This window comes from Petromyzon marinus, chromosome 17 (genome assembly GCF_048934315.1).
Source record: "Petromyzon marinus isolate PM22_M1 ecotype Great Lakes invasive population chromosome 17, UKy_Petmar_22M1.pri1.0, whole genome shotgun sequence".
Lineage (NCBI taxonomy): Eukaryota > Metazoa > Chordata > Hyperoartia > Petromyzontiformes > Petromyzontidae > Petromyzon > Petromyzon marinus.
This window is the reverse complement of record NC_133683.1, coordinates 11,614,067-11,640,872: the sequence shown is the minus strand read 5'-3', so window position 1 is coordinate 11,640,872 and position 26,806 is coordinate 11,614,067. Positions and strand designations below refer to the sequence as shown.

The 26,806-nt window shown below is 46.6% G+C and overlaps 1 protein-coding gene across 4 annotated transcripts in view; it reads right to left on the bottom strand.

Moving 5' to 3' along the window:
* Positions 1–18,802, bottom strand: part of LOC116943341 (uncharacterized) — a 66,945-nt gene extending 48,143 nt beyond the window's left edge. Inside the window, exons 1-2 of one of the 4 annotated variants that reach the window (XM_032956156.2) lie at positions 18,343–18,802; positions 526–2,578 (exon numbers count right to left, since the gene is read on the bottom strand). In XM_032956156.2, the coding sequence (XP_032812047.2) occupies positions 526–2,449 (1,924 nt within the window). In that variant the 5' untranslated portion in view covers positions 2,450–2,578; positions 18,343–18,802. Of the gene's footprint in view, positions 1–525; positions 2,579–9,325; positions 9,437–9,500; positions 9,641–11,149; positions 11,462–18,342 lie in introns of those variants that run through there. The other 3 variants (XM_032956157.2, XM_076067617.1, XM_032956159.2) reach the window with 3 other exon arrangements.
* Between the last annotated feature and the right edge of the window lie 8,004 nt (positions 18,803–26,806).

Genomic DNA, 26,806 nt, shown 5'->3' with positions numbered 1-26,806 from the left:
ATGCCAGATGGCCACCACTAGTCTATCGCTTTAAGGTCTCCCCACGCCGTGTCAGCCACCCGGGCTATTTGACCGTGCTTTACAGTGCCGCTCAATACGGCTGGTAAAAGGAGGAAGCCAAATACTGCTTGAGATATGATTCCTCACTGAAGTTAGCCATGGCTGGGAATCGAACTCGGGTCACCGGGTTCACAGTGACCCATCGTTCCCTCGATAATGGCAATATATATTAAACTAAACCTGTCATTTGTGCAAGGTTACTGAAAAAAATATATGAAATACCCACGCTGTGGACCAACAGATCAATGTTCCCTGTTATGCCAAGGCAAGTGTTCTATAAGCACCACAGTAATTAATGCTGGCATAATGGAAAACTATCACAAACAATAGTTACAGAGTTTAGCGACTCTTCTCTAAAATATTGACACTTTTGAACTTATCACTAATAGATTCAAGGCTTCACCATTCAGTTGATAAATCATGTAAGCAAACAGCCCTCTCCATAAGCATCATCTGGAGACATACCTGTGAATTCTGCATTGCAGCCTAGAGGCTGCGCAGGTTCTTTGGGATCCAGACGCATTTTGCCACGCAAAACGTCACTGCTCTGATCGCCTTTACCCCAGGAAAGGGCATCCATGGACCCAGCTTTCTGCAGCTTCTCCTGTCTCTGTTTCAGACTCATCGTCTCCTCGGTCCAGTCGGCAGAACGACTGACTTCTGAATTCTTGAGGGCCGTCATATCCCACGACTTGGCAAGCTTGCGCACCTTCGACTCGTGATTGTGCATGAGGATTGCGTCGGTGCAGAGGCCGTGCTCTTGGCTTGACCGAAGAGGGCTGTGCATGGGCGACAGAACTGGGGACGCCACCGGGGAGCTCAGTTGTCGAGTGGTGGTGATCGGGTACTGTGTGTTGATGTGCCTTCTGTGCACGACGGTACTGTGCAGGCAAGGGCTTCGTGTCGGCGAGTCGTGATGAAGACAGAAGCTGTTCAAGTCACAAAATTCCAGCTTGGGACTGGATTCGGCCCACGTCTTTGTCCTCATTTTCACGCCACTCGGTTGGTCAGATTCCAGTTCTGATGGAGCGTATTCTGGAGAAACATCTCGAGCGGGCAGCTTGACATCTAAATCGCATATGGTTTCCTGTTTGTCGGTATCCAGCAACTCAGAAAAATCATGACCATGCACACCCATCTGCGGACACTTGGTTTTCGCTGAGCAAATTTCCTGCGCTTTGTTTTGTGTTTTAGGTTTGAAAGATGACAAATATTCAAGCCGACCGTTATCTTCATCACACCAATCTCTAAACTCTTGTTCCTGTTTTTGATGGTCACTTGAAAATGAAGGGACTTCTTGTATCTTTTCATAATGGTGATCCGAAATGTCTATCTTGCCAGGTTTGTAATCTGATGGGAAGTGTTCTCCGTAATTATAGTAACCTGGGTTTCTGAACAGTAGATGTGGTTCCTCGGTTTCTTTCAAAATTCCTTCTTTTGAATAATCCTCTGCTTTTAAAGTTCCCTGCAGTGGCTCATGTTTTAACATAGCCTTCTGGACATTTACCAAAACACTGTTGTTATTCAACGATCCTTTGGTACACACTGCTCGTTTATGATCCGGCTTGAAATTACCATTATGAAGATCAACATCATAAAATGAGGTTAAATATTTGGCATTGTCTACGTGCCGACCTGTGCACTTCACCAGGTCACAGTTTTGCCCAGCTGATGAAACTGTATCATTCACAGGAGCGAGCCTGCTGCCATCTCCTTCGCCAAGGGTGATAAATGTCAGAGCTTGCTCGGTGTGCGTACGCATTATTCCCCGTGCTTCCCTCGCACTATGGAGCACAGCTACACCACTTCGGCCATCGGCCACAGATCTGCATTTACAAATCGCAGAAAAAGCTGTCGATCCTACAGTGTCACCCGCCGAGTGCTGTTTGTTACTTCCCATCCCCTGCAACTCGTCCGCACGTTTAGAATCCAGCGCACTGGCGTAACCTACCTGTACACCCGCCACTTCTGCCATCTCATCCAAGCGCCGCCTTCCCGTCGCATCAGCGCTGACTCCGAGCGGCTTCCCATCCTGATTTCCCATTGCACTGTCTGACGGGGCAGCACTTAGCAGCTGCCGATCATCGGCAGGATCAATCGATTCCAGCACTGGCCATGCCTCCTGAGCCCGTGTGGAGCCATCGGCCCACACTTCATGCTCACTGCAGTGAGGAAATGCCGAGGGGACTGTACACAGCAGCCCTATGCTTTTAAGCGCATGCTGTGCACACTCAGCATCCTCCTCCTCCTTGGCATGCTCAGTGGCACTTTGCTTGGCCCGGTCGCAGATTGCAGCCCTGTTGATGTTGTAAGCTGCCATGAAATCATTGTAGGATTGAGTGCAACAAATATCTTGGATGTACTTGTTCAGAGACAGTGGTGTTTCCATCGTGCAGTGTTTGCAGCGTATTATGTCGCGGGATAAATGTCATTTAAATCTGCAGATCCGCACATAATTCTTGGTGAGGATGAGGGAGAAATTCAGAGCCAAAGTGACGAAGTATCTTCAAATATTTAACTGCAAAAAAAGCATATGCAGTATTAGACTTCTGCCCACAAAAAATAACGTATGCAATGACATTTTGCTGATTAAAACAGATACAATATATTTATTAAAACAGCCCGTGACTTTAAAAATTCTAATACTCGCACATCACTTTAGATCCGTTAATATTTGCTTTAAAACTTTAATTTCAATAAAACATCACTTAAACTGAGATGGCATAAATCATTAAAAGTGATGGTTCTCTCACACTCCCGTCAACGTTTTCTGCTTTTAGTGACATTTTAAGGGAAGTTAATTTGTGTTTGCCGTGACAGAAAAGTTTAAAGGCTAGAAACGCCGATAATCCACAAAAGGGTCGAAATTACAGTGGCTAATTCCTCCTAAAATTTACTTTACACCAAATGGAAATGGCTTTAACAATTTGATTTTAAAGAGACAATTGGAGAAACAGAAAAGTATATCTTATATTACTACTATGAGCCAAGAATGTCTGGTGTGTAACCTGCGTGACGTCACTCCACATGCCGCACCCCCCCCCCACCCCCCGTCATTAATATTCATGAGCAGGTGGATTTTTACACTCACGCAAATTCGCTTTAAGTTTCACGTTTCTTTCTTCAAAGTGAATGTAATAAATAATTATACGCAGCAACAAAGTGGATTTGTTGTCTTTATTTATTTCTTCAGCACTTGAGACAAAAGGTAAGTCTAATTTATGCTTCTAGATTATGGTAAAATAGACATTTCTCAGTGATTTTCCAGATATTGTATCGATTTCCAATTAATTTCAACCCCAGCGACCGAAAGCAGAATAGAATAATTTGGAACAAATTGAAGGTCAGTTATATACAGTGCTACAGTGACGTGAAGTGAGGTGTTTTATGACATAGTTTTGTGCAAGATTCACTGCCATTAATAAGTGCTACAGTTAAGTCACGTAGGTGGAATAAAAAAAATATAAATAAAATAAATCTAATCACGACGTTTCGATTGCAACACAAGCAATCATCATCAGGTGTGACAACCACAGCAAGAAATATTTTTTTACTGGAGATTTCTTGCTGTGGTTGTCACACCTGATGATGATTGCTTATGTTGCAATCGAAACGTCGTGATTTAATTTCTTTTTCCACCTACGTGACTTTACCGAAAGAACCAAAGAATATGGATCCTTGCAGTCACGAAAACTTCCAATCTAGAATGCTACAGTTAACTGCAGTGAAGTGTTTGATGACTTCGTTTTGCGCCAGATTCACTGCTATTAATACAGTGCTACAGTGAAATGCAGTGAAGTGTTTGATGACGTACTTTTGTGCAAGATTCACTGCCATTAAAATTACCCACAAGATACAATTATAACTCTGCTCAATTTTTTTGTAAATATTACAGCTTCCGTCCTAGGACGGGCAAGAGGCTAGTTTATATAAAAATGGAGATGCTGAGACAAACAGTGATACCACATGCAATATTTTTTTTTTAGAAAAACAATGTGTATATTTAAACTGAAATGCAAAGACAGAGATACGGAGAGACAGATGGAGATTGATGATGTTTTGCTTTACGTCAGGTGAAGTGTACACAGACATCATGTGGGGTAACGCCACATAGACAGAAGCCGCATCAACGCCCTAAATGAGGTGAATGTTATTACAGTCACAGCTGTGAATTAAACATCTCAATGCCTAACATACACAACGGCCATGTGCACTGTGTCCCCCCCTATTGCTTTCAGAGTGGAAGTCTAACCCACAGCTTTCTTGTATACAGTGAGGGAAAAAAGTATTTGATCCCCTGCTGATTTTGTACATTTGCCCACTGACAAATAAATGATCAGTCTATAATTTTAATGGTAGGTTTATTTGAACAGTGAGAGGCAGAATAACAACAAAAAAATCCAGAAAAACGCATGTCAAAAATGTTATAAATTGATTTGTATTTTAATGAGGGAAATAAGTATTTGACCCCCTCTCAATCAGAAAGATTTCTGGCTCCCAGGTGTCTTTTATACAGGTAACGAGCTGAGATTAGAAGCACACTCTTAAAGGAAGTGCTCCTAATCTCAGCTTGTTACCTGTATAAAAGACACCTGTCCACAGAAGCAATCAATCAATCAGATTCCAAACTCTCCACCATGGCCAAGACCAAAGAGCTCTCCAAGGGTGTCAGGGACAAGATTGTAGACCTACACAAGGCTAGAATGGGCTACAAGACCATTGCCAAGCAGCTTGGTGAGAAGGTGACAATAGTTGGTGCGATTATTCGCAAATGGAAGAAACACAAAAGAACTGTCCATCTCCCTCGGCCTGGGGCTCCATGCAAGATCTCACCTCGTGGAGTTGCAATGATCATGAGAACGGTGAGGAATCAGCCCAGAACTACACGGGAGGATCTTGTCAATGATCTCAAGGCAGCTGGGACCATAGTCACCAAGAAAACAATTGGTAACACGCTATGCCGCGAAGGACTGAAATCCTGCAGCGCCCACAAGGTCCCCCTGCTCAAGAAAGCACATATACATGCCCGTCTGAAGTTTACTAATGAACATGTGAATGATTCAGAGGACAACTGGGTGAAAGTGTTGTGGTCAGATAAAACCAAAATGGAGCTCTTTGGCATCAACTCAACTCGCCGTGTTTGGAGGAGGAGGAATGCTGCCCTATGACCCCAAGAACACCATCCCCACCATCAAACATGGAGGTGGAAACATTATGCTTTGGGGGTGTTTTTTTCTAAGGGGACAGGACAACTTCACCGCATCAAAGGGACGATGGACGGGGCCATGTACCGTCAAATCTTGGGTGAGAACCTCCTGCCCTCAGCCAGGGCATTGAAAATGGGTCATGGATGGGTATTCCAGCATGACAATGACCCAAAACACACGGCCAAGGCAACAAAGGAGTGGCTCAAGAAGAAGCACATTAAGGTCCTGGAGTGTCCTAGCCAGTCTCCAGACCTTAATCCCATAGAAAATCTGTGGAGGGAGCTGAAGATTCGAGTTGCCAAACGTCAGCCTCAAAACCTTAATGACTTGTAGAAGATCTGCAAAGAGGAGTGGGACAACATCCCTCCTGAGATGTGTGCAAACCTGGTGGCCAACTACAAGAAATGTCTGACCTCTGTGATTGCCAACAAGGCTTTTGCCACCAAGTATTAAGTCATGTTTTGCAGAGGGGTCAAATACTTATTCCCCTCATTAAAATGCAAATCAATTTGTAACATTTTTGACATGCGTTTTTCTGGATTTTTTTGTTGTTAGTCTGTCTCTCACTGTTCAAATAAACCTACCATTAAAATTATAGAGTGATCATTTCTTTGTCAGTGGGCAAACGTACAAAATCAGCAGGGGATCAAATACTTTTTTCCCTCACTGTACATATTAACCTTATGGCTGGACCCCAGGGTCCCATAAGCCCCCGGCTTTCGCGTAAACATTATAATATATTATATATAATGTAAACATTATGTGAACAAAAACTTTGCTCTTTTTCACCAATGAGTTTGAAGGATGGTGGCAAGTGTTGTATTGTTAAACTAAGCCTTTAAAACTGAAAACGACTTACCTGCAGTACCTCTATTTAAATACACTATTGAAAAATTAATTTACACCCCTCTCCGTCATTCATCGTGTTTCTCAGTTGTGGATGTGTGAACACACTTTGTAAACAGTACGTAAAATAGTACGCGTTTTCAATGCGCTGTTCATATTGTAACAAGCGTTTATATCAATGTTACTCTACAGAGCAGTGGGTCGCCGCTCCTCTTATCTGCATTGATACGAGCGGTATGTGGGGACTATGGCTTAACCGCAAAAAAAAAAACTATCTGCACAGATGCATACGGACAAGATAAATATCAAACAGGAGGAATTAACGGTGCAACACATCTCATCTGTTAAATATCTGCAGGTAATAGGATTGTCATCGATTGATCCTGGCTGCAGACATTGGTAGGTCACAAATAATATTGATGATAAGAGAGCAGTTTCACTGTATTATGCATACCGTTATGACAAATAAAGGACTTCAGTCGTGTAGGCAGTTTAAGCAGCTTTGGATAAGACTTGTTATGATCCTGCCCATACCCGAGCATGGAGTGCATTCGCTTGTTCAGCTCTTCTGCGCATTCGTCCTCGCTGGTGAGCTTGGACATGACAACAGAACGATCCACGCCAGGTGGGTCGCTGCGTTTGTTTATGTGCGCGGATGGGACGGAGTCGCCAAAAATAAATTAATTACGATTTTGACTTCCGTTTATTCGGGACCCCGGGGTCAAGCCATAAGGTTCATATACAGAACCTTTGATCAATCCACTGCTGGATGAGGGCCTCCCCACGCCTGTCAGGGTTATTTGGCCACACTTGACCACGCCAATCAGTGCGGGTCGGTTGAAGGCAGGCAGCATAATTGTGGGAGCATAGAAGCACAGTACAATTATTAATGGGATTTTTCTGCACTGCCATATTGCTGCACTTGCCGTGCATTGGTGGTGGTTGGTCGTCCACCAAAGCATTATCCAGGCTCAAATGCCTGCTTAGCTTCTGAGATCTGTGTGTGACTTGGATCAGTATGCACCACCAGCTCTCTCATCCATCCACCCATTTACACTGAACACCAACCCACATTGCTGCTGATCGATACTCACTTTCCCAAATGTGCTGCAAATTTAGGGCCAAATTTAATACACTTAGTGTTATTTCAGTCGGAGAGACCGATGGGAACATACAGTATATAACTTAGACTTACTTAAATTGTGATTAAGTATATTGATAATACAGGTTTGGGTTAGCTCACGCAAATATAAATGTGTCATTAAACCCGCCACCACCCGACAGCCAATTAGTAAGGTTTGTCACGTAAACAGAACGTGCCAATTCGTTACCAGTACAGCACTAACCGGTGTGTTGGAGAGTAAATCCACAACATTTACAATCTGAGTACATAGTTTCGACAGTGTGAGTGTAAATGTTGTGGATTTGCTCTCCAACACACCGGTTAGTGCTGTACTAGTAACGAATTGGCCACGTACTGTTCACGTGACAACCCTCACGAGTTGGCTGTGCCGGGTGGTGGCGGGTTTAACGACACATTTATATATTTACGCGATCTAACCCAAAAAAGAAAACCTCTATTGTGGACATCTGTCGGCAAAATCCTAACGTGTTAAACTACGTACATTGAACTCATTTATTGCCGTGTCGTTTTAATCAACGCTTTTTTAATCGCTGCTTTATAAACTTGCGGGAGACGTGCACAGCTACATGCCCATTAACACCGCACTAATAAACAACATGCACAGCACTGCGTAGGCCTTTAATCATTCCACTGCTGGATGAAGGCCTCTCCACCCCCCACTCCCGTCGGTCCGTGCGGGTTTTGACCATACTTCACCACGGGACCATATAAGTGCTGTGCAACAAACACAGCACGCGCGTACTCAACGTGACAAAAATTAAAGTACAGGAGGCTTCAAAAACAATGTCAACACTTCCGAGAATTTGCAACAATACCACAAGAGAGAGTGATACCCCACAAGAGAGAGTGATACCCCACAAGAGAGAGTGATACCCCACAAGAGAGAGTGATACCCCACAAGAGAGAGTGATACCCACAAGAGAGAGTGATACCCACAAGAGAGAGTGATACCCCACAAGAGAGAGTGATACCCCACAAGAGAGAGTGATACCCCACAAGAGTGATACCCACAAGAGAGAGTGATACCCCACAAGAGAGAGTGATACCCCACAAGAGAGAGTGATACCCCACAAGAAAGAGTGATACCCACAAGAGAGTGATACCCACAAGAGAGTGATACCCACAAGAGAGTGATACCCACAAGAGAGTGATACCCACAAGAGAGAGTGATACCCCACAAGAGAGAGTGATACCCACAAGAGAGAGTGATACCCACAAGAGTGATACCCACAAGAGAGAGTGATACCCACAAGAGAGAGTGATACCCCACAAGAGAGAGTGATACCCCACAAGAGAGAGTGATACCCCACAAGAGAGAGTGATACCCCACAAGAGAGAGTGATACCCACAAGAGAGAGTGATACCCACAAGAGAGAGTGATACCCACAAGAGAGTGATACCCCAAAAGAGAGAGTGATACCCCACAAGAGAGAGTGATACCCACAAGAGAGAGTGATACCCCACAAGAGAGAGTGATACCCCACAAGAGAGAGTGATACCCCACAAGAGAGAGTGATACCCACAAGAGAGAGTGATAACCCACAAGAGAGAGTGATACCCCACAAGAGAGAGTGATACCCCACAAGAGAGAGTGATACCCACAAGAGTGATACCCCACAAGAGAGTGATACCCCACAAGAGAGAGTGATAACCCACAAGAGAGAGTGATACCCCACAAGAGAGAGTGATACCCCACAAGAGAGAGTGATACCCCACAAGAGAGAGTGATACCCCACAAGAGAGAGTGATACCCACAAGAGAGAGTGATACCCCACAAGAGAGAGTGATACCCCACAAGAGAGAGTGATACCCCACAAGAGAGAGTGATACCCCACAAGAGAGAGTGATACCCCACAAGAGAGAGTGATACCCCACAAGAGAGAGTGATACCCCACAAGAGAGAGTGATACCCCACAAGAGAGAGTGATACCCCACAAGAGAGAGTGATACCCCACAAGAGAGAGTGATACCCCACAAGAGAGAGTGATACCCCACAAGAGAGAGTGATACCCCACAAGAGAGAGTGATACCCCACAATAGACGTCCCTCTGGGGCTCTGTAGATCCACCTGTAGAAGATTCCAGACGTGCGTTGACAACGATGGCGAACAAGCCAGTGCCGGATGAAGCTAGTGCGGAGGCCCGACAGCATGTGTTATAAATGGGCCCTAAAAAAAGAAGTAACATTAAAAAAAAATATTTTTTTTATTTAAAAAAAACACGCTTTAATTAAATGTACCGTACTAGTAATGGAAGAACTCCACGACTCCAGGAAGTGGCCCCGAAGCTTGCCACAACGTAAGGGACCGTGGTGATTTACTACAGCCAACGTCAGTTGAGCGTGGACAATTAGACCCAATCCGAAACATAACATATAAAAAACAATGTTTAAAAAAATAATATATTTTATTTGTTATGATATAATATAGTATTGTCATCAGTATGACATAAGAATACCAAGTTTTCAGTCGATACCTCATTGGGAAGTGGGTTAAAATTGAGTTACAGGATTTGAGCTTACGACAACGGACAGTGAATTTTTTTATTTAAAGCTTTCGTGACTGCAGGGATTCATATTCTTGGTTCTTTCGGTAAAGTCAGTGAGTTAAATAAAAGCGTGTAATAAAAAAACACATAAATATTAAAACACAAATGTTTAACTTGCATAGTAAAGTAAATGTAGTTTTTTATTTGCTATACAGCCAGATAATACGACAAATCGCTAACCTTAAACACCCAGTCGTTGGTAAAAGTCGAAGGCGGTATAGTACTATAGTAATAGAGCAAGTGCAGAATCACTGAACCGGAATTGATAGCTCGCAGCTACATGTGTAGCTACTCTTGCTGCTAGGATAATCCGGCACTGCGAACAAGTGGAAACTTTTTTTAAAGCTATTAACATACATTTGTTATCACGTTACAGTGTATTATAACGATAGTCCCAAAAAGTGTTTTAAAAAATGTTAAAGCACCCTGTACACGTGTTAAGTGTAACACGTGTTAAATGTTAAATGTAACACGTGTTAAGTATACACGTGTTAAGTGTAACACGTGTTACAACAGACACACACACAACGCGCGCTCATTGACAAACCACTGCGTAAATTTAGATTTAAAGCTTTCGAGACCGCAGGGATTCACATTCTTGGTTCATTTGGTAAAGTCACCACGTAGAAGGGAAACAATAAAATACGTGACTTTACCGAAAGAATCAAGAATATATAAACCACTGCTTGTTCCAGATTAGTAAGCCCCAACATCTCACCGCCGTACCATTTTTAGCAACTTTTTGTTACGTGTGTGTGTTTTTTAACAAGTGTTTATTATTTGTGTGTGTGTGTGCTCAATTGTCAATGTTACCGGAGCGACGTTAACGATCTTAAGTCGGGAGTGCAGGCGAGGGAGCTCAACGTTAAGGGATTACACGATTTCATTTCAGTTGTAGTATTCTCAAATCTTGTAACTCAATTTTAACACACTTCCCAATGTCGTATCGACTGCAAACTTGGTATACGTATGTCATACTGATGACAATACTATATTCTATCATACATAATAAAATATATTTATTTTTAAACATTTTTTTAATGTTATGTTTCGGCTTGGGTGTAATTGTCCACGCTCAATCACGTTGGCTGTAAATCACCACGGTCCCTTACGTTGTGGCACGCTTCGGGGCCCACTTCCTAGAGTCGTGGGAGTTTTTCCATTACCAGCACGGTACATTTGATAAAATATATATATTATACAATGGTGACGGCGAGCGATACAATGGTGACGGCGAGCGATTCATCCAGCAGTGGATTGACCACCACCAGCGATGCACTAGCAAATAATGTTGACGATAACCGTACGGCACTCTGAAGCACAAAGATCCCCCAATGTGGCCTTACCAGACTGCTGGGGGTAAGTGCTGTTCGCGAGGAGCACCGATGAAGGGGGAGTGGGTGGCCAGCACCCACACCCGGCCGCCTTTGTCTCCCCCCCCTCCCCCCCAGTGACGACGTTTACACAATGGACCGGGTACCAATTTAAGGCCGTGTCGACCTAGAGGAGGGCGTGGGGGGAGGCCCAGGATAATCGTCACTTCAACACACACACACAGACACCGAGACGAGATCCCCAGCCCGTGTGTGTACAAAGTCCTTGCCAATTGTTGTGGCAAAGTTCCGTTAGCGAGCGGCGGCAGCAGCAGCAGCTCCTACGAAGGCGTACGGGCACTGTGGCACACGAGGGAGGTGTGTGGGGGGGGGGTGTGGGAAGGGGGAGGTGTGTGTGGGGGGGGGGTCTGGCAACCAAACGCACGGCCGTCTTTGTCTCTCCCCCAAGTGGCGACGTTTTTGCTGCACACCGTAACCCCGGGGGTAACTCGTGCGAGGAGCTGAGTCGACAGGTTCACTTAAAACTCACGCACAACAACAACAACTACACAACTACTGAGCGAGACAACTTCGCGGAACAATTAACAGCTTGTAACTTTAAGAGAACACCAAACAATCAACATCGGCGGACGAATGAACATCACTTGTTACTTCTTAGACGTGAACCCAGTTAAACGTGGGCCTCGCGATGGGTGGGGGTTGTGGCCTACCCAACGTTCCACGCGGAACAATTTTGGTTTAACCCTTTCTTGAAGAAAAAAAAATATTTTAAGTTACAAAGAATGTAGCAAAAACAAAAGGCAAAGAACTTACCCTTCCCAAAAAAAAACTTTTGTCCCGAGGAAAAACAACGAAAGAATCCTTCCCACACCTCCCCCCCCCAAACCCCAACAGCTCGAGGGTTTCACAACGCCCTTGGCCACAGGTGACGATTATTCAAGGCCACAAACTCTGGCCACGAGAATTGGTGACTTTCCTCCCAGTCTTTGGGGGGGTTGTTGTTGATTACTCTTCCAACACCAAAGCACCGCGTGTTGTTTATTGCTCTCCCAACGCCGGGTGGCTTCACCCGTCCACGAGTTTTCACGACGGATCCAACAACGATAGACGATATTTGAATTCATCTGCCGAGGCAAGAACGGAGGAGGCGAGCATGAAGCACGTGCGTGTGCGTGTGTGGGGTGGTTCGTGCCAATGTTGGATGTTGATGTTGCTGGGTGCAACCACCACGTGTGGATTTCGCCTTCGGTCGACGTACACGGCTGGTTTTAATCAACTTCGTGACGTGGGTGAGACAGAGAGAGAGAGACAAACGCCACCACCACCACCCCCACTACAACACACACAACCACATCCAAGTTCGATTCCAGCCCACGGCCAACATCACATCAGTGTGGTGGGTGAGATGCCCACCCCAGTCCCATCTGTTGTGGCCCTTCTCTCTCTCTCTGGGGGTCGGTGGAGCTCAGTATTATTCGATGAGCACCTTGATGTGTAAACACATCAGGATTGGGGAGGAGACAAAGGAGTTATTTTGCAGATATAAGCAGGATAAAACTAAATTAGTATCATTATTAAAAAAAAACGTTGTAACTCAAATATGTCGACAGCTATAATTCATCAGAATATTTATTTGTACTGAAGGAATCCGATGAGCTATAAAGCTCTTTTTCACAGATGTCAAGTAGGGGCGGGTAAGAATGTTAAAACAAGTATGATATTCGTGCGTCTTATAACCCTGGGAATAGGATTTTACTGGTAGGAACCTCCTGGTGACACCACCAGCCCACAGGGGATTATTGTGGCCGTCCGTCCGTCGTGCATCCAAAAATGGGAGGGGTGGGGCTGGGTGGGGAGGGGAGGGTGGGGAGGGGTTGGGTGGGGAGGGAGGGGCTGGGTGAGGAGGGAGGGGCTGGGTGAAGAGGGGAGGGTGGGGAGGGGAGGGTGGGGAGGGGCTGGGTGGGGAGTGTGGGGAGGGGCTGGGTGGGGAGGGTAGGGAGGGGAGGGTGGGGAGGGGCTGGGTGGGGAGGGTGGGGAGGGGCTGGGTGGGGAGGGTGGGGAGGGGCTGGGTGGGGAGGGAGGGGCTGGGTGAGGAGGGAGGGGCTGGGTGAAGAGGGGAGGGTGGGGAGGGGCTGGGTGGGGAGGGGAGGATGGGGAGGGGCTGGGTGGGGAGGGGCTGGGTGGAGAGGGTGGGGTGGGGCTAGGTGGGGAGGGAGGGGCTGAGTGGGAGGGTGGGGCTAGGTGGGGAGGGAGGGGCTGGGTGAGGAGGGAGGGGCTGGGTGAAGAGGGGAGGGTGGGGAGGGGTGGGGCTGGGTGAAGAGGGGAGGGTGGGGAGGGGCTGGATGGGGAGGGGTGGGGCTGGGTGGGAGGGTAGGGTGGGGAGGTGCTGGGTGGGGAGGGTGGGGCTGGAGGGGAGGGGCTGGGTGGGGAGGGGCTGGTCACCCCGTTGTGCCCTTATAAAACTCAACGTTTAACCTACTCACGCCGGCTTGTGCCCGCCCTCACAGTCGGACCCTGGCCATTGACCGAGCAACCCAACGTTCCTACCAGCTCCCTCCGCAGGAATGTGTTATCACTGGACTACCGTACTAATTTGTTCTGTACGGTTGATTAATTGTAAACAAATTTACGTACATTAAATAACCATTCGATTTTGTCTGTCATACATTTAACAATTTTAGCACCCGAGTTTAATTAGCGTCTGCCTAGATTCGGCCGAGCTTAATAGTTTAAGTAAACGGACATGCGTCGATTGATAATTATAATCGATTGCATTATGACATGCCCACCAAATATTTCGGACTGTAAAATCTTGACTTAAAGCTTTCGTGACTGCAGTAATTCATATTCTTTGGGTCTTTCGGTAAAGTCACGTAGATAGGTTCAAATTAATAAAAAATAAAATAAATAAAAACTACGACGTTTCGATCACAACACAAGCGATTGTCATCAGGAGGAAAAAAGAGGGGGAAAGCTACAGCTTGTGTTGTGATCGAAACGTAGTTTTTTGCTTATTTTATGTTTATTATAATTTGAACCAAAGAACATTAAGGACTGTACATGCTGCTGCGTTGGCAGTGGCACACAAGCAGACTCTACAAACAACTCAACACATTCGTCAACCACACTGTGGCCTTAAAAGAAGCAAAATATACAATAGGCGACGTTTTTCATAGCCCATGAAAGAAGGGCCATTGCCCGAAACGTCGCCAATTACCTATAATCAACCGGAAATGTCTGTCCGTCCCCCGCGTGACGTCACTCCACATGAGGCCCACCCCCTCTCATTAATATTCATGAGTGAGTGGATTTTTTACACTAACGCAGAGGAAGGTCGAGTTGAATTAAATAATGTATTACGCAAAGTCGCTTCAAATATGACGTTTCTTTACAGAAAGTGACGGTAAAAAATAAATCTATCCAGCACAGTGCTACATCTGTGCGTGACGTCACTGCAAAAGAGCCCCCCCCTTCATTAATATTCATCCCCGCGTGGAAATTTCCATGAACGCACAAGAAGGTCGCGCACTCCACATGCCGCACCCCTCCACAATAACCATGAGGGGGTGACGTCACTCCACATGCCGCACCCCTCCACAATAACCATGAGGGGGTGACGTCACTCCACATGCCACACCCCTCCACAATAACCATGAGGGGGTGACGTCACTCCACATGCCGCACCCCTCCCCAATAACCATTAGCGGGTGACGTCACTCCACATGGGCAACCCCCTCCCCCTCATTAATAATCATGAGCTGAACAATTTTTCTATTGAATATTTCTAATTTACTGAAATATCCACCCGTCCTTGGACGGGAAAAAAAGCTAGTTATAAATATATTTTACTACATTACGTGTGTGTGCGTGTCGCCATCCAGTGGAGCTGAGTGGACTTGCCGATGACCGGTACCAGCGGTGTCACGATCGGCCTCTGTGGAGGAGGAGGCTCGTGAAGGACGCTATTGGGCAGTTGGAGGTAGTCGCCCTCCAACAACAACGGAGGGGGGAGGAGCGATGCTCACAACAACGAGCGGAGCGCCGGGTGGCTAAAGTGAAGGAAGTTCGCACAATATTGGGGTATAGCTGGCAGCATCTGCTAGTGATCTCAGTCAGGCAAACCCATGGCACCTGCTGGGTCTGTCCCGTGACCTCCTGTCAGCGAGGCCTTCGGACACTCCACGTGGCCTCAAAGTGCACCTGGCCTGGCACAGGCGCCGTGGTGACGTCACAGCCACTTCGTGGCGATTGGCGGGGTATTGTTATTGGCATCTAGTGACGATAGGGATCATTGCTGGAGGAAAACAATGGTGCCGATGAAGGGGGGAATTATATGCGAGTGTCACACAAAACAGTACTGTATGTGATTGAAAAAAGTTTGGCTGGCTGGCGGGACAGGCGAGAGGGACAAACAAGCAGAGGTTTGTTGGTCACCTCTATAGTTGCCTGAAACCAGATACTGTGTTGGTTGTAAATTCCACATTCCAATGGCGGGTGATAGTTTCTCCATGAGAACATCAATTCATATTCAACGTATTAATGTTAAACATATTGGTGCTGTTGCTGTATTGGGTAGTGGTGCACAAATAAGAAAGCAACTCAACTCGCTCATCAATAACATCAAAATGGGACCTTTTTGCCAGTATCAAAGTATGAAAAAATATGAATAGGTTTTACCCTTTCTGTAAAACCTATTCTTATTGTTTCATTTTGAAGGGGACATTGCCTGCTATATTTATTAGTCATTTGAGCATGGAGACCGTTTATCTTATTTTGTCTTTCGAAACATTCCAAGTTGTTCCATAACATCACTTCACAAGCGAGAACATCAAGCCCCTAAACTTAGTGCCATTGCCAACCAATTTGTGCAGCAGAATCGCTGCTCTACGAAACATAAACCTTCAGCTGATATAAATACGGTCGTATAAATATGAATACCGCAATCGAGATGCGAACAAGCAACACTTTTACTCGGGCAAGAACTGACATTTAAGAATACATGAAGTTACATTTAAAGATGTGTTGTAAGGGAGTAGCACAGTTTGTACTGGTAAAACATGAGGGCCATTCACAGTAAGCCAGTTACATTTTGGTCTCAGTAACTAATTATCATGCCCATTACATAGGCCGTAATCAGTAGAAACTGGCTGTGTTGGGTGGTGGCGGGTTTAACAATACATTTATATTTACACGATCTAACCCAAAAAACTCTATTATGGATCGGTAAAAACTTAATTATTTGAGTTTGCTGCCACTTTTCAACACCATTTCGCTTCTCTTAAATGTCTTCAGTAATCGTGTACATATTGACATTTGTGGTACAAGGGCTAGCCTGCTGTCAAAATAGCCTGGGCTATGGAGTTCCACAATCATCTATTCTCACTCCCACTCTCTTCACAAAAGTATCTTCACAAACATGGAAGAGTCACGTGTTGCTTTCGCAATTATTAATTACGATTCATTCCTAAGGTAAAGGTACAGCCACTTGTTGGCCATCACTCAAACTGTATTTAACACAGCGCCCTTCACAATAAAATCGTTACAGAGCGCTTCACAAGGAAACACAACATTACATCATGGACATTGTATGTCCACAAAATAGTAAAGAGCTCAAAATATATAAAATAGACTATAAAATACATATTTAGCCTAATTTTAAATCTTGCAACACCTTTATCAGATGATGATCATTGTGCACTCCAACTTGAACACAACGTTGACCAGCAGGCTGCACCATGAACTCCCTGTATGCAGAAACCGGACTGAGAATCCTGATGCTCGGACTATGAACCCACACACCTAAGGTATGGACCCACAAACCTGGACTATGAACCCACAAACCTAGACTGTGAACCCACAAACCTAGACTATGAACGCACAAACCTGGACTACAAACTCACAAACCTGGACTACGAACCCATAAACCTGGACTATGAACCCACAAACATTGGCTATGAACCCACAAACCTGGACTATGAACCTACAAACCTCGACTATGAACCCACAAACCTGGACTATGAACCCACAAACCTGGAATATGAACCCACAAACCTGGACTATGAACCCACAAACCTGGACTATAAACCCAGAAACCTGGACTATGAACCCACACATCCAGGCTATGAACCCACAAACCTAGACTGTGAACCTACAACCCTGGACTATAAACCCAGAAACCTGGACTATGAACTCACATCTAGGCTATGAACCCACAAACCCCGACTATGAACCTACAAACCTAGACTATGAACCCACAAACCTGGACTATTAACCCACAAATCTGGGCTATGAACCCACACATCTAGGCTATGAACCCACAAATCTCGACTATGAACCTACAAACCTAGACTATGAACCCACAAACCTGGACTATGATCCCACAAACCTGATATAGCGCTTGTCAGACCTAAAGAGAGCTCTTCTGCAATCTAGAGTATTCTGATCAGATGTCTTGAAAGAACATCGGTAAAGTAGATTTTAAACCATTTCCGAAAACGTTTCATTACACAACTCATAATATACATACTAAATGTGTGTGTGCATTGCATTATTTTCTATAACGTACTAAATACAACGTGTTGATCTCCAGCCCATTTAGAACATTACTGTAATTTCCATCTCTCGGTGACGCTCACGCGAGGTCGTGAAAGAGCTTACAGACTTAATAGGGTTATATCCGTAATTACTTCATCACTAATGGCAACCCTGTACCAGGGTAAGCTTGTTTAAAGGGGGGCATATATACCACTCGGGGCGGGGGGGGGGGCACGACGCAGTCAATGTTAAATAAACTTTAAACAAATGTCAATCGTGAAACAATGAGTAACGATACGATCTGCTTTTGTCTTTCGTGCATCCCCCCCCCCCGCCGCTGTGCATTAGAAAGGCTGCGTTACTGTGCCCTTATTTTATCTTAATACTCTCCTAGGAATACAGGACACATTAAATAACATTGTACTTTCATGGCAGTGCCGTACGCCTATAATCACGACTCAAAGCCAGCCTAGCAGCATTTGCAGACAATTTCGAGTGAAAGAGTTAAGCCCTTGCTCCAACGATGTATCATGTGGAAAGTGTGGCGGAGGATAAGTTTCTATAACAAGAGAGGTGGGGGGGACGGGGGTCTCTCAGCAGCACACTGCAGCCTGCTTGACACGTGCCGAGCTGATTAACGCTGCGCCGGGAACAAAGCACTGGATGGTTACCGTCATCAGAAGTTGTCCGGCTGGGAGATGTTTTCCGGCTGAGAGTCGAGAAAGACAACGATGGTTTTTGGCTCTCTCCTGGCCCCCTGTGGAATCTTCTCTCTTCCCAGAGCACTGAGCCAGCTGCCAGTAACCCAGCGTGAAGCATGACCACCAGCCGTGGCAGCAGCAGCAAGCACACTGTAAGCCTTTCATGTGATCAGCGGGCTCATGCCAGCATGAGGGCAGAGCAAGCACGCACCCAACCAGGCACACCAGTCACAATCGCATGCAATTAGGGGCATAATGTGACCAAGCCACCCCGTCCTCAACTCACGTTGCTTGCAGCTAAATCGCAGTACAGTGGCTCTATTTGAATACGCCCCCGACGAATAGATCACCACCGTGTTACGTTATTGTGAATTTGGTTGGGGAAATTTATCTCGATTTGAATGCGGCCGATTCATTCAAATGCTTCTGCAACAGCTAAACTAAAAACCATACACTTTTAAAAAAAAAATATTACAAGGTAAGGCCCTCTGAGCTCTACGGCTCTTTGTCAGAAGCGACCTGGTCACAAATGATACCGCAACTAAGTGGCTTGTCACGTGGAAATTTATAGCACGGGGAGAACATGCATACTCAAAATATACAGCAGGCGTAAGGGTCGGGATCGAATCCATGTGCTCCTATATACCAGGCAAGGTAATTTGCATCTCGCCACCGTGGCGCGTCAGTTAGAATTTCTTAGAAGTTTGAAATGGATTTGTGTATGCAGTAATGCATACAAGGTAAGTATTGAAAGAAAAAAAGGGTAAGAGGCAGCCCTAGACGGAGCTGTAAAAAGCCTCTTCTCGATAACATTTGGCCTACTCTTCCACGCTCGCCAGATGCATCGCAAGAACTGGAAATACCCACCACACTTTCCCCCGCCACACATGATCTGCCGATCGACGGTGATGTACCCATCTGTACTTCTTGGTGGATAGAGGCGGTGGGGTGAGATTTAAGAAAACTGCACCGTTCCAACTACCGCGCCGGGAGTTCGAATGGAACCGGCGACCCCTGGACTGCAAGTCCATTGGGCTCAAGTCCATTTTACACGGCGGCAGCATCCGGACACAGTGCGCGCTCTGCTCGTATACGGTAATTGTGGTTGTTGCAATTGCAGGGATGGGACAGGAGTGGAATGCGCTGTTGCAATTGTGCATGCGGAGTCATGTGATTCATCAGGGCGATGGCACAATCAGCCCTGTCATTGCGAGTTCTGCTGCGCCACGTGAGCTACCACGTGAGCTACCACGGGGAAAAGCTGTACACCAATGCAACATCACATTTTGCCTTTACCTGGGGAGGGGGTGGGCGTGGGGGACTTTAACACGTGTATTTTCGCGGTCAATGTTATGATTCATAATTGTGTTTCGGGTCTGATCGCGTGAGTGTTACTGCGCCGTATGGCGTTAAACTGCACTTCACACAATTTAATCTCAAAACCAAATATTGTAAAATCGTGAACTGGGTGGGTAACGGTGGGGGTCCCCTTCTCGCGATGGACCCACCCGTCACGTGTTTGTATGCGTGTATGTTGAACTTTTTTCGCACCGTACGTAGCCAACCAACCGTGCCAATCGGCTTGCCGTGTCCACCACCTTGAGCACAACTGACACCGTCATCCGAGCGAAATGGACGTCCTTAATTCGAATCCAGATCTGACGAGTCGAGCTAAATGCGGAAGAAAAGGCCCCTTTGAGGGCCAGGAAACAACACGATCTGATGAGGTATTTGAGTGGACTCCGCTCGTGACCAGCAGACCTCGGCGTTGGCAATCAGCTCCTGATCATATTTCCATCATTCCAAGAATAAAGTAGAATCGAAAACTGACAAATTCCCTCGACTACCCCCACCATTATTCTTCGGTTCTTTCGGTCAAGTCACGTAGATAGAAAACATGATAATAAAAATAATACAAATACAGTATTTTTAAAATATTTTTTTTCTATCTCCGTGACTTTACCGAAAGAACGAAAGAATATTAATTCCTGCAGTCACGAAAGTTTAAAGTCAAAATACCCCCCACCCACCCAAACTCTCCATGTGTTAAACCACCTGGCCTGCTGTTCCCAGCATCGTCCCTTTTATTTTTGAAGTGGCTGACCCTGCATATATATTTATTCTTAAGTGCTCTCTTTGTTTTCAGTTGCGTAATAAAACACCGCGCAGGACAACGGTAGCTCTTCCACATTCCAGTGTCGTGAGATATTCTTCATCTTCCCACGGTGTGTGCCAGTTTTTTTTGTTTTACCTCGGAGGTGGTGTCGTGGGTATACCGTTGAACAGATTGGTTGAGTTATAGTAATGCGTTGGTTGATGTGGATGCACAACGGTTTTTATTATTCGTGTGTTTTTTTTAATTGAGACGACTTGAGGCTCACACACCGAAGTAAAAATGACCTTAAGAGTCGCAACACAATTCTGCGTTGAGAGCTGACTGAGCCACTGAGAGGGAGAGAAGGAACACCCCACTTTGCCGAACATGAAATTAATGGCTCCCGGCATTATCAAAATAAAAACGAACACCATCTACCTCCGAAAAGGGAGGCACCATACCGCGAAAGTTTCCACTAATAGGAAAGAGAGGCAGCCCTTGCTCACGGGAAGGACCTGATAAACAATGAAACAAATAATTTGTATACATTGGTCAATTCGTGATTTCAGTATGTATATCCACGCATGGCCATCACTGAACTGTGGGCAGACAAGCGGCGGCCAAGGCACTGCGTGGTTCGCGTCGGTCGAGCGCGATAGCTTCTTGACCCTTGAAAAGCCGCTCCCATCATCACGAGACACGGGCCGTCCGCCGTCGGGACAAAGAGCCACCCCCCACTGGACGGGTAGTGGGAGGCAGTGGAGGAGCAGAAGAGAGAGATAAGCTGTAACACCGCTGTAATGTAGTCAGCAACAATAAGCTATAGAACTTCAAGTGTTGAGAAGTAATACAGCGGTGGAGCTAGTTCAACCGTATCTGAAGATGTTCCGTGGTTGAAGAGTGAAGTGTTAAAGAGTCGTTGGTGAATAAATGGGGAGCGGTAGTGTCGCAGTTAGCGGGATGCGCTACGAACCCGGGTTGCCGGGTTCGTAGCGCATCCCGGGTTCGATTCCTGCTCACAGCCAACACCAGTGATGAATATCTGAACCGGTTCTGGGTCTCCCCTCGGTTGACTTAGCCTCATATGAGTACCTGGTGCGGTGTGTAGTAAACATCGCCACTGGGGAGACAAAGGCGGTCGGGGGTGGTGCTGGCCACCCACCCCCTCGCGTGGCATCTCGGCTTTCATAGTCACTCGCTAGCAGCACTTGTCCCAACAGTCTGTTAAGGCTATACGGAGGGGTCTTTGTCTTTTGGTGACTAAGTGGAGATGAGCACGACTCAAGGAGAAGATCCACACAGAGGAGAGAACACCGAAAGCACTGAACTGTGCCAATCAAGTGACGAGCCGTAACACTGGGTAACTATTTTTTTTTGTTCCTGGGTAGTAAGTGTTATTGCCTACTTGCTTATGCCTCAAAAGTACAGCAAATAGCTATAATTCCCCGCAAAGTTTGCTTTTTTTGACCAGGACAGTAATATTTTGAAATGTACCTATTTTCAATGAGAAAACGGGCGAATTTGTGTCTTTTCGTTCACGTAAAGTCAGAAAAAACCAACATGTATAAAAATGAACATGTATTTATACTAAAGTAATAAAAAAAATTACTACAAAAGATTTAGACACCAAGGCGCACGACCACAGGCGGGACTGGCCACAGCGGACCGAGTTCTCTCTGGGGAGGAACAACGTCAAGTGGGGAGCCACTGGTGGACCCCCGGAAGGTGCTGATGCCATCACTGCATATCAAATTTGGCCTTATGAAACAATTTGTCAGAGCTATAGATAAGGAGTCGACAGCCTTTAAGTACCTTCAAGATTTCTTCCCTAAGCTCTCCGAGGCAAAGGTAAAAGCCGGTGTCTTTATCGGATCACAGATAAAGAAGATCCTGGAGTGCAATGAATTCCCCAAGAAGATCACTAGTAAAGAGAAAGCGACTTGGAACAGCTTTGTCGCAGTGGTTCGTGGCTTCCCGGGCAATCACAAGGTCGAAAACGATGTGGAGTTGGTTGAGACTGATGAAGAACTACGGCACAATGCGCTGTAGGATGTCCCTCAAAGTCCATATCCTTGATGCTCATCTTTATAAATTCAAGAAGAACATGGGAGCGTACTCGGAGGAGCAAGGCGAGCGCTTCCACCAGGATATACTGGACTTTGAAAGCCACTACCAAGGATAGTATAACGAGAACATGATGGGAGACTACATTTGGGGGCTGATTCGTGAAAGTGATTTACAGTATTATCGTAAAATCTCGAAAAACTACTCAGTTCTAAATCTTGTGTAGTCATATTTTTATTACTTTAGTATAAATACATGGTAATTTTGATTAATATATTGTTTTTTATATATTTATGTGAACGAAAAGACATACATTCGGCCGTTTTCTCATTTAAATAGGTAAATTTCAAAATATCACTGCCCTGGTCACAAAAACAAAGTTTGTTGGGAATAATAGCCATTTTCTATACTTCTTAGGCATAAGCAATTACGAAATTACACTTACTACCCAGGAACAAAAATCGTGTTACATAGTGTAATCAATCCGAGCTACAGAACGACTTTATATCTAGTCGTCCGTGGAACTCTCATCACGGTGAGGATACCTGTCCAGCTGTCACCTAACCGGGAGAAAGTGCTGTGGTGCTGTCTACATCCATGAGGATATCGCGTGTCTACGCTTCGCAATAGAGTTCAGCGATGGATGACATCACCGCTGCTGCTGTGCTGTCATGAACGGCCCGTGACTGCGTTACCGCCGTGACAGGGGCTCATCGTTCGTCGAGCTGCCGGCTTGTGGCCGCGTCACTGCGGAATCGCCACGGCGCACGTCGATCCGTGCTGCCCTCGTTGATCTGCACTGCACCGGAGGAAGGGGCATCGTGCACAACGACTCCTACAGGCGAGAGAAGACGCCTGCTCATCGACCGCGACTCAGGATACCGGGCTATGCTTAAGGTCAATTCGTCAATGAGTATCACGGCTATTTAGGGTCTGTGGTATCGAGTCCTTATTCATTTTCAATCGTACATTTGCTGCTTTTGACGCTGGATTGTTTTATGTTGATTGCTTTTACGTACAGAGCATTGCCCGATTGATTTGCTTTTTTGATGAATAACAACAATTTTGTAACAGTATTAGAAGTTGTTCCGAACACCGGTTGCATACTCATGACTGGTATTTTGGCTTTTAATAAAGAAAACACTTGCTTGCATTAAAAGTCCATTTCACGTGAGTGTGGTTTACCAGCATGTTCAACCAATTCGCCAGTAATTACTGGCGAAATTGCTTTGCTCTCCAACACACCAGTGTGCTGTACTAGTGTAGTGGCGTGTATTGAGTCACTACGGCATTTAGCGCCAGCTACTGAGAGAAGAGGGGAACTGTGCGTGTTAGAGCCTCTCTCTGGCACCAGAGTGTGTATGGCATGGAAGGGGACCCGAGGGGGCATGGTTCTGGCAACGGGCAGAGAGAGGGCACTTCAGGACATGACGGTCTGGGTGAATCCGAGAGTGCACGTGACCAAGACAGGGTAGCGAGGGGGGCCCTAGGGGGGCGATCGGGACACGTGATATGTGGCCCAGAACCTTCTGGTAGGTTCCAGAAGGGGGCGTTGCCGTGGGTGGAGCCAGGCCATGCTTAGGCACATAAAAGGGAGGTCCCGAGAGCCGATCGGGGCTGTCTTCTGGAATTAACCCACAGTGCAACGTCTCTTCGGTCTTCGGTCGTTATGCTCGGCTTTGTGGGTCAGGCATTGCGTTACTGACTGACCTGGTTATGTAGTTACCCCGTTGTGGTCTAAGTTACTCGTGGTAGTCACCACCTATGTCGTTATTCCGTACGTTTATGCAGTTACCCTGTTGGGGTGTTAGAATAAACGTGTTGCCTCCAACTTCAAGTGTGTGTCTTCGTGGAACCCACTACACTAGTAACGAATTGGCACGTTCTGTTTACGTGACAAACCTTACTAGTTGGCTGTGTCGGGTGGTTGCGGGTTTAACGACACATTTATATTCACGCGATCTCACCCAAAAACACCTCTTATGGATGATATTGGTCGTGAACGCCCTACTACTACGTGTTAAACAGAAGCAAGCTAAGTTTATGAAACCGAATTAATTTGTAGAGGGCCCCGAGTAATTGACCACGACAAAAAAAATTGTTGGTTACGATGTTTGTGTAGATTTACTTGGGGCCCTTCAAAAATGACAGCCCCTGAGACATCCTGCCTCTCGAGGGTGGGGGAACCCGTGGGGACCCCTCCCTCTTCCAAATGATGCTGATGATGACATCAAACGGGTCTCGCCCTTCATCACCTCCCCCGCCCAGTGGCGTGCGTGGGAAAGCACAGGCAGAAAACATTGTCCAACTATTTATATCATCGCACAGCACGGCTCTTCTCGAAATAAAATCGCGCTCAATCCGCAATTAAAACAATTACTTTTCACAGTACAATTACTGCGTAACGAAAAGCTCGGCACGTGTCCAAGAATGGTTCATCCGCCTGGGAGATGGAGCGGTGAAATCAGTTTATGCGCAGGTGCCAGGTGGATTATTATTAATGACATCGCAGTGTCGAGAGAGGTGGCGGCATCTTAACCCAGCAGTGGATAGCCCATGCCTGATGACGATGACGCAAAGCTTCACCTTCACAGCATTCACATTGAACTGCTCGGACTTTCCCTCCAACTCGTCTGACTGTCGCGATACCCAGGGCTCCCTAAAGGTGGTGCACTTACATCGCATGTGCTCGTACACCCAGCCACCATCCACACGCGAACTAGGCCACCAGCACCACCACCACGTGCAGCCGAGCCACCCAAAGACAAAGATCACCCGTATAGACTTAACAGTCTGTTGGGGCAAGTGCTGTCAGCAAGTACACATGAAGGCCAGCACGACACCACAGGGGCTGGGTGGTCAGCACCATGCCCAGCCGCCTTTGTCTCTCCAGTGGCAATGTGTACACATCGCACCAGGTACTTATTTGAGGCTGAGTCTACGTAGGGGAGATCCCGGACCGGTTCAGAAAATCGTCACTGGTGTTGACCGTGAGCGGGAATTGAACCCGGATCGCCGGTTTCGTAGCGCAGCGCGCTAACCGCTTTGTTGGCGCTCCTTACGTGTACCCAGCCACCACCACCACGTGCACGCAACCACCATCGCCACCACGTGCACCTATCTACCATCACGTGCTCCCAGCCACTATCAACAACAACCGCCAGCATTTGCCACTAAGTGGCGCTGATGTCACCACGTCGCTTTTGCCAGTCAATGTGCACGCTGAGGCCACGTGAAGTGTCGAACGCCCGCCGGCAGGAGGTCATGGGGCAGACCCAGGTGGCACGGGTCGACTGACTGAGATGACTGACCGATGCACCACCTGTGCCCCGTACTGTGCCAACCTGCTGTACTTTAGCCACCCGGCCCACCGCTTGTTGTTGTGAGCGTCGCTCCTCTGCCCTCCGTTGTTACCTCCAACTGCCCAGTAGCATCCTTCACGAGCCTCCTCCACAGAGGCCGATCTTGACACCGCTGGTACCAGTCATCGGCAAGTCCACTCAGCTCCACGTCCTCCTGTACCACATCACTCCATCTCTTCTCTAGCCCGTGCCGCGCCCGTTTAGCCCCCTCTGACTGGCCGAACAAAAGCTGTTAAGGCATGCTGTGGCTGGGCATGCGGGCTACATGACCCAGCGCCTTCCCAGCTGGAGGAGATCACCAATGGGACTTTGTTCAGACCTTTCAAGAATTTGTGAGCTCCTCACACAATCCAGCCTGGTTAAACCCCGGATGGATCGTAGGCAGGCCAGCCTAAATGTTTTTAACTGGCGTAGAGAAGGGAGGGCATGACTGTGGCCGAGAACACCTGAAGCTTCGTGTGGAGCAACAGACCAGGTAGCTTCCACACAGTGTTACGCAACTGATGAAAAGATATTGCCGCTCGACTGATTTGGAGTGAGACCTTTGTTGTCAAACCGGAGCCGGTCATGAGCACAATGCCTAGGTATGGGAAACTCTCCACTCTCTCCACAACTGCTCCATCACCAATTGGAAGTTGTGGGGGTGGAGTGTCTATTGGTACAAAATACCCAGGTAGGTGCTTAGTTTTTGTGGGGCCCCACCTCTTAATGGCAAGCTCCAGGTTCAGCAGCAGTGCCTCCAACTCGTCCTCTGAGTGAGCAGCAATTACCAGATCATTTGCATACGTAACATGGTTGACCAATAGGGAGCCATCCCTTGATCACACCCGGGCTTTTGATCAGCCTCCCATTGTACCTGTACCAGATGGAAATGCCTCCGGTACAGCCATCGAAGGATTCTCGAACTACGTGG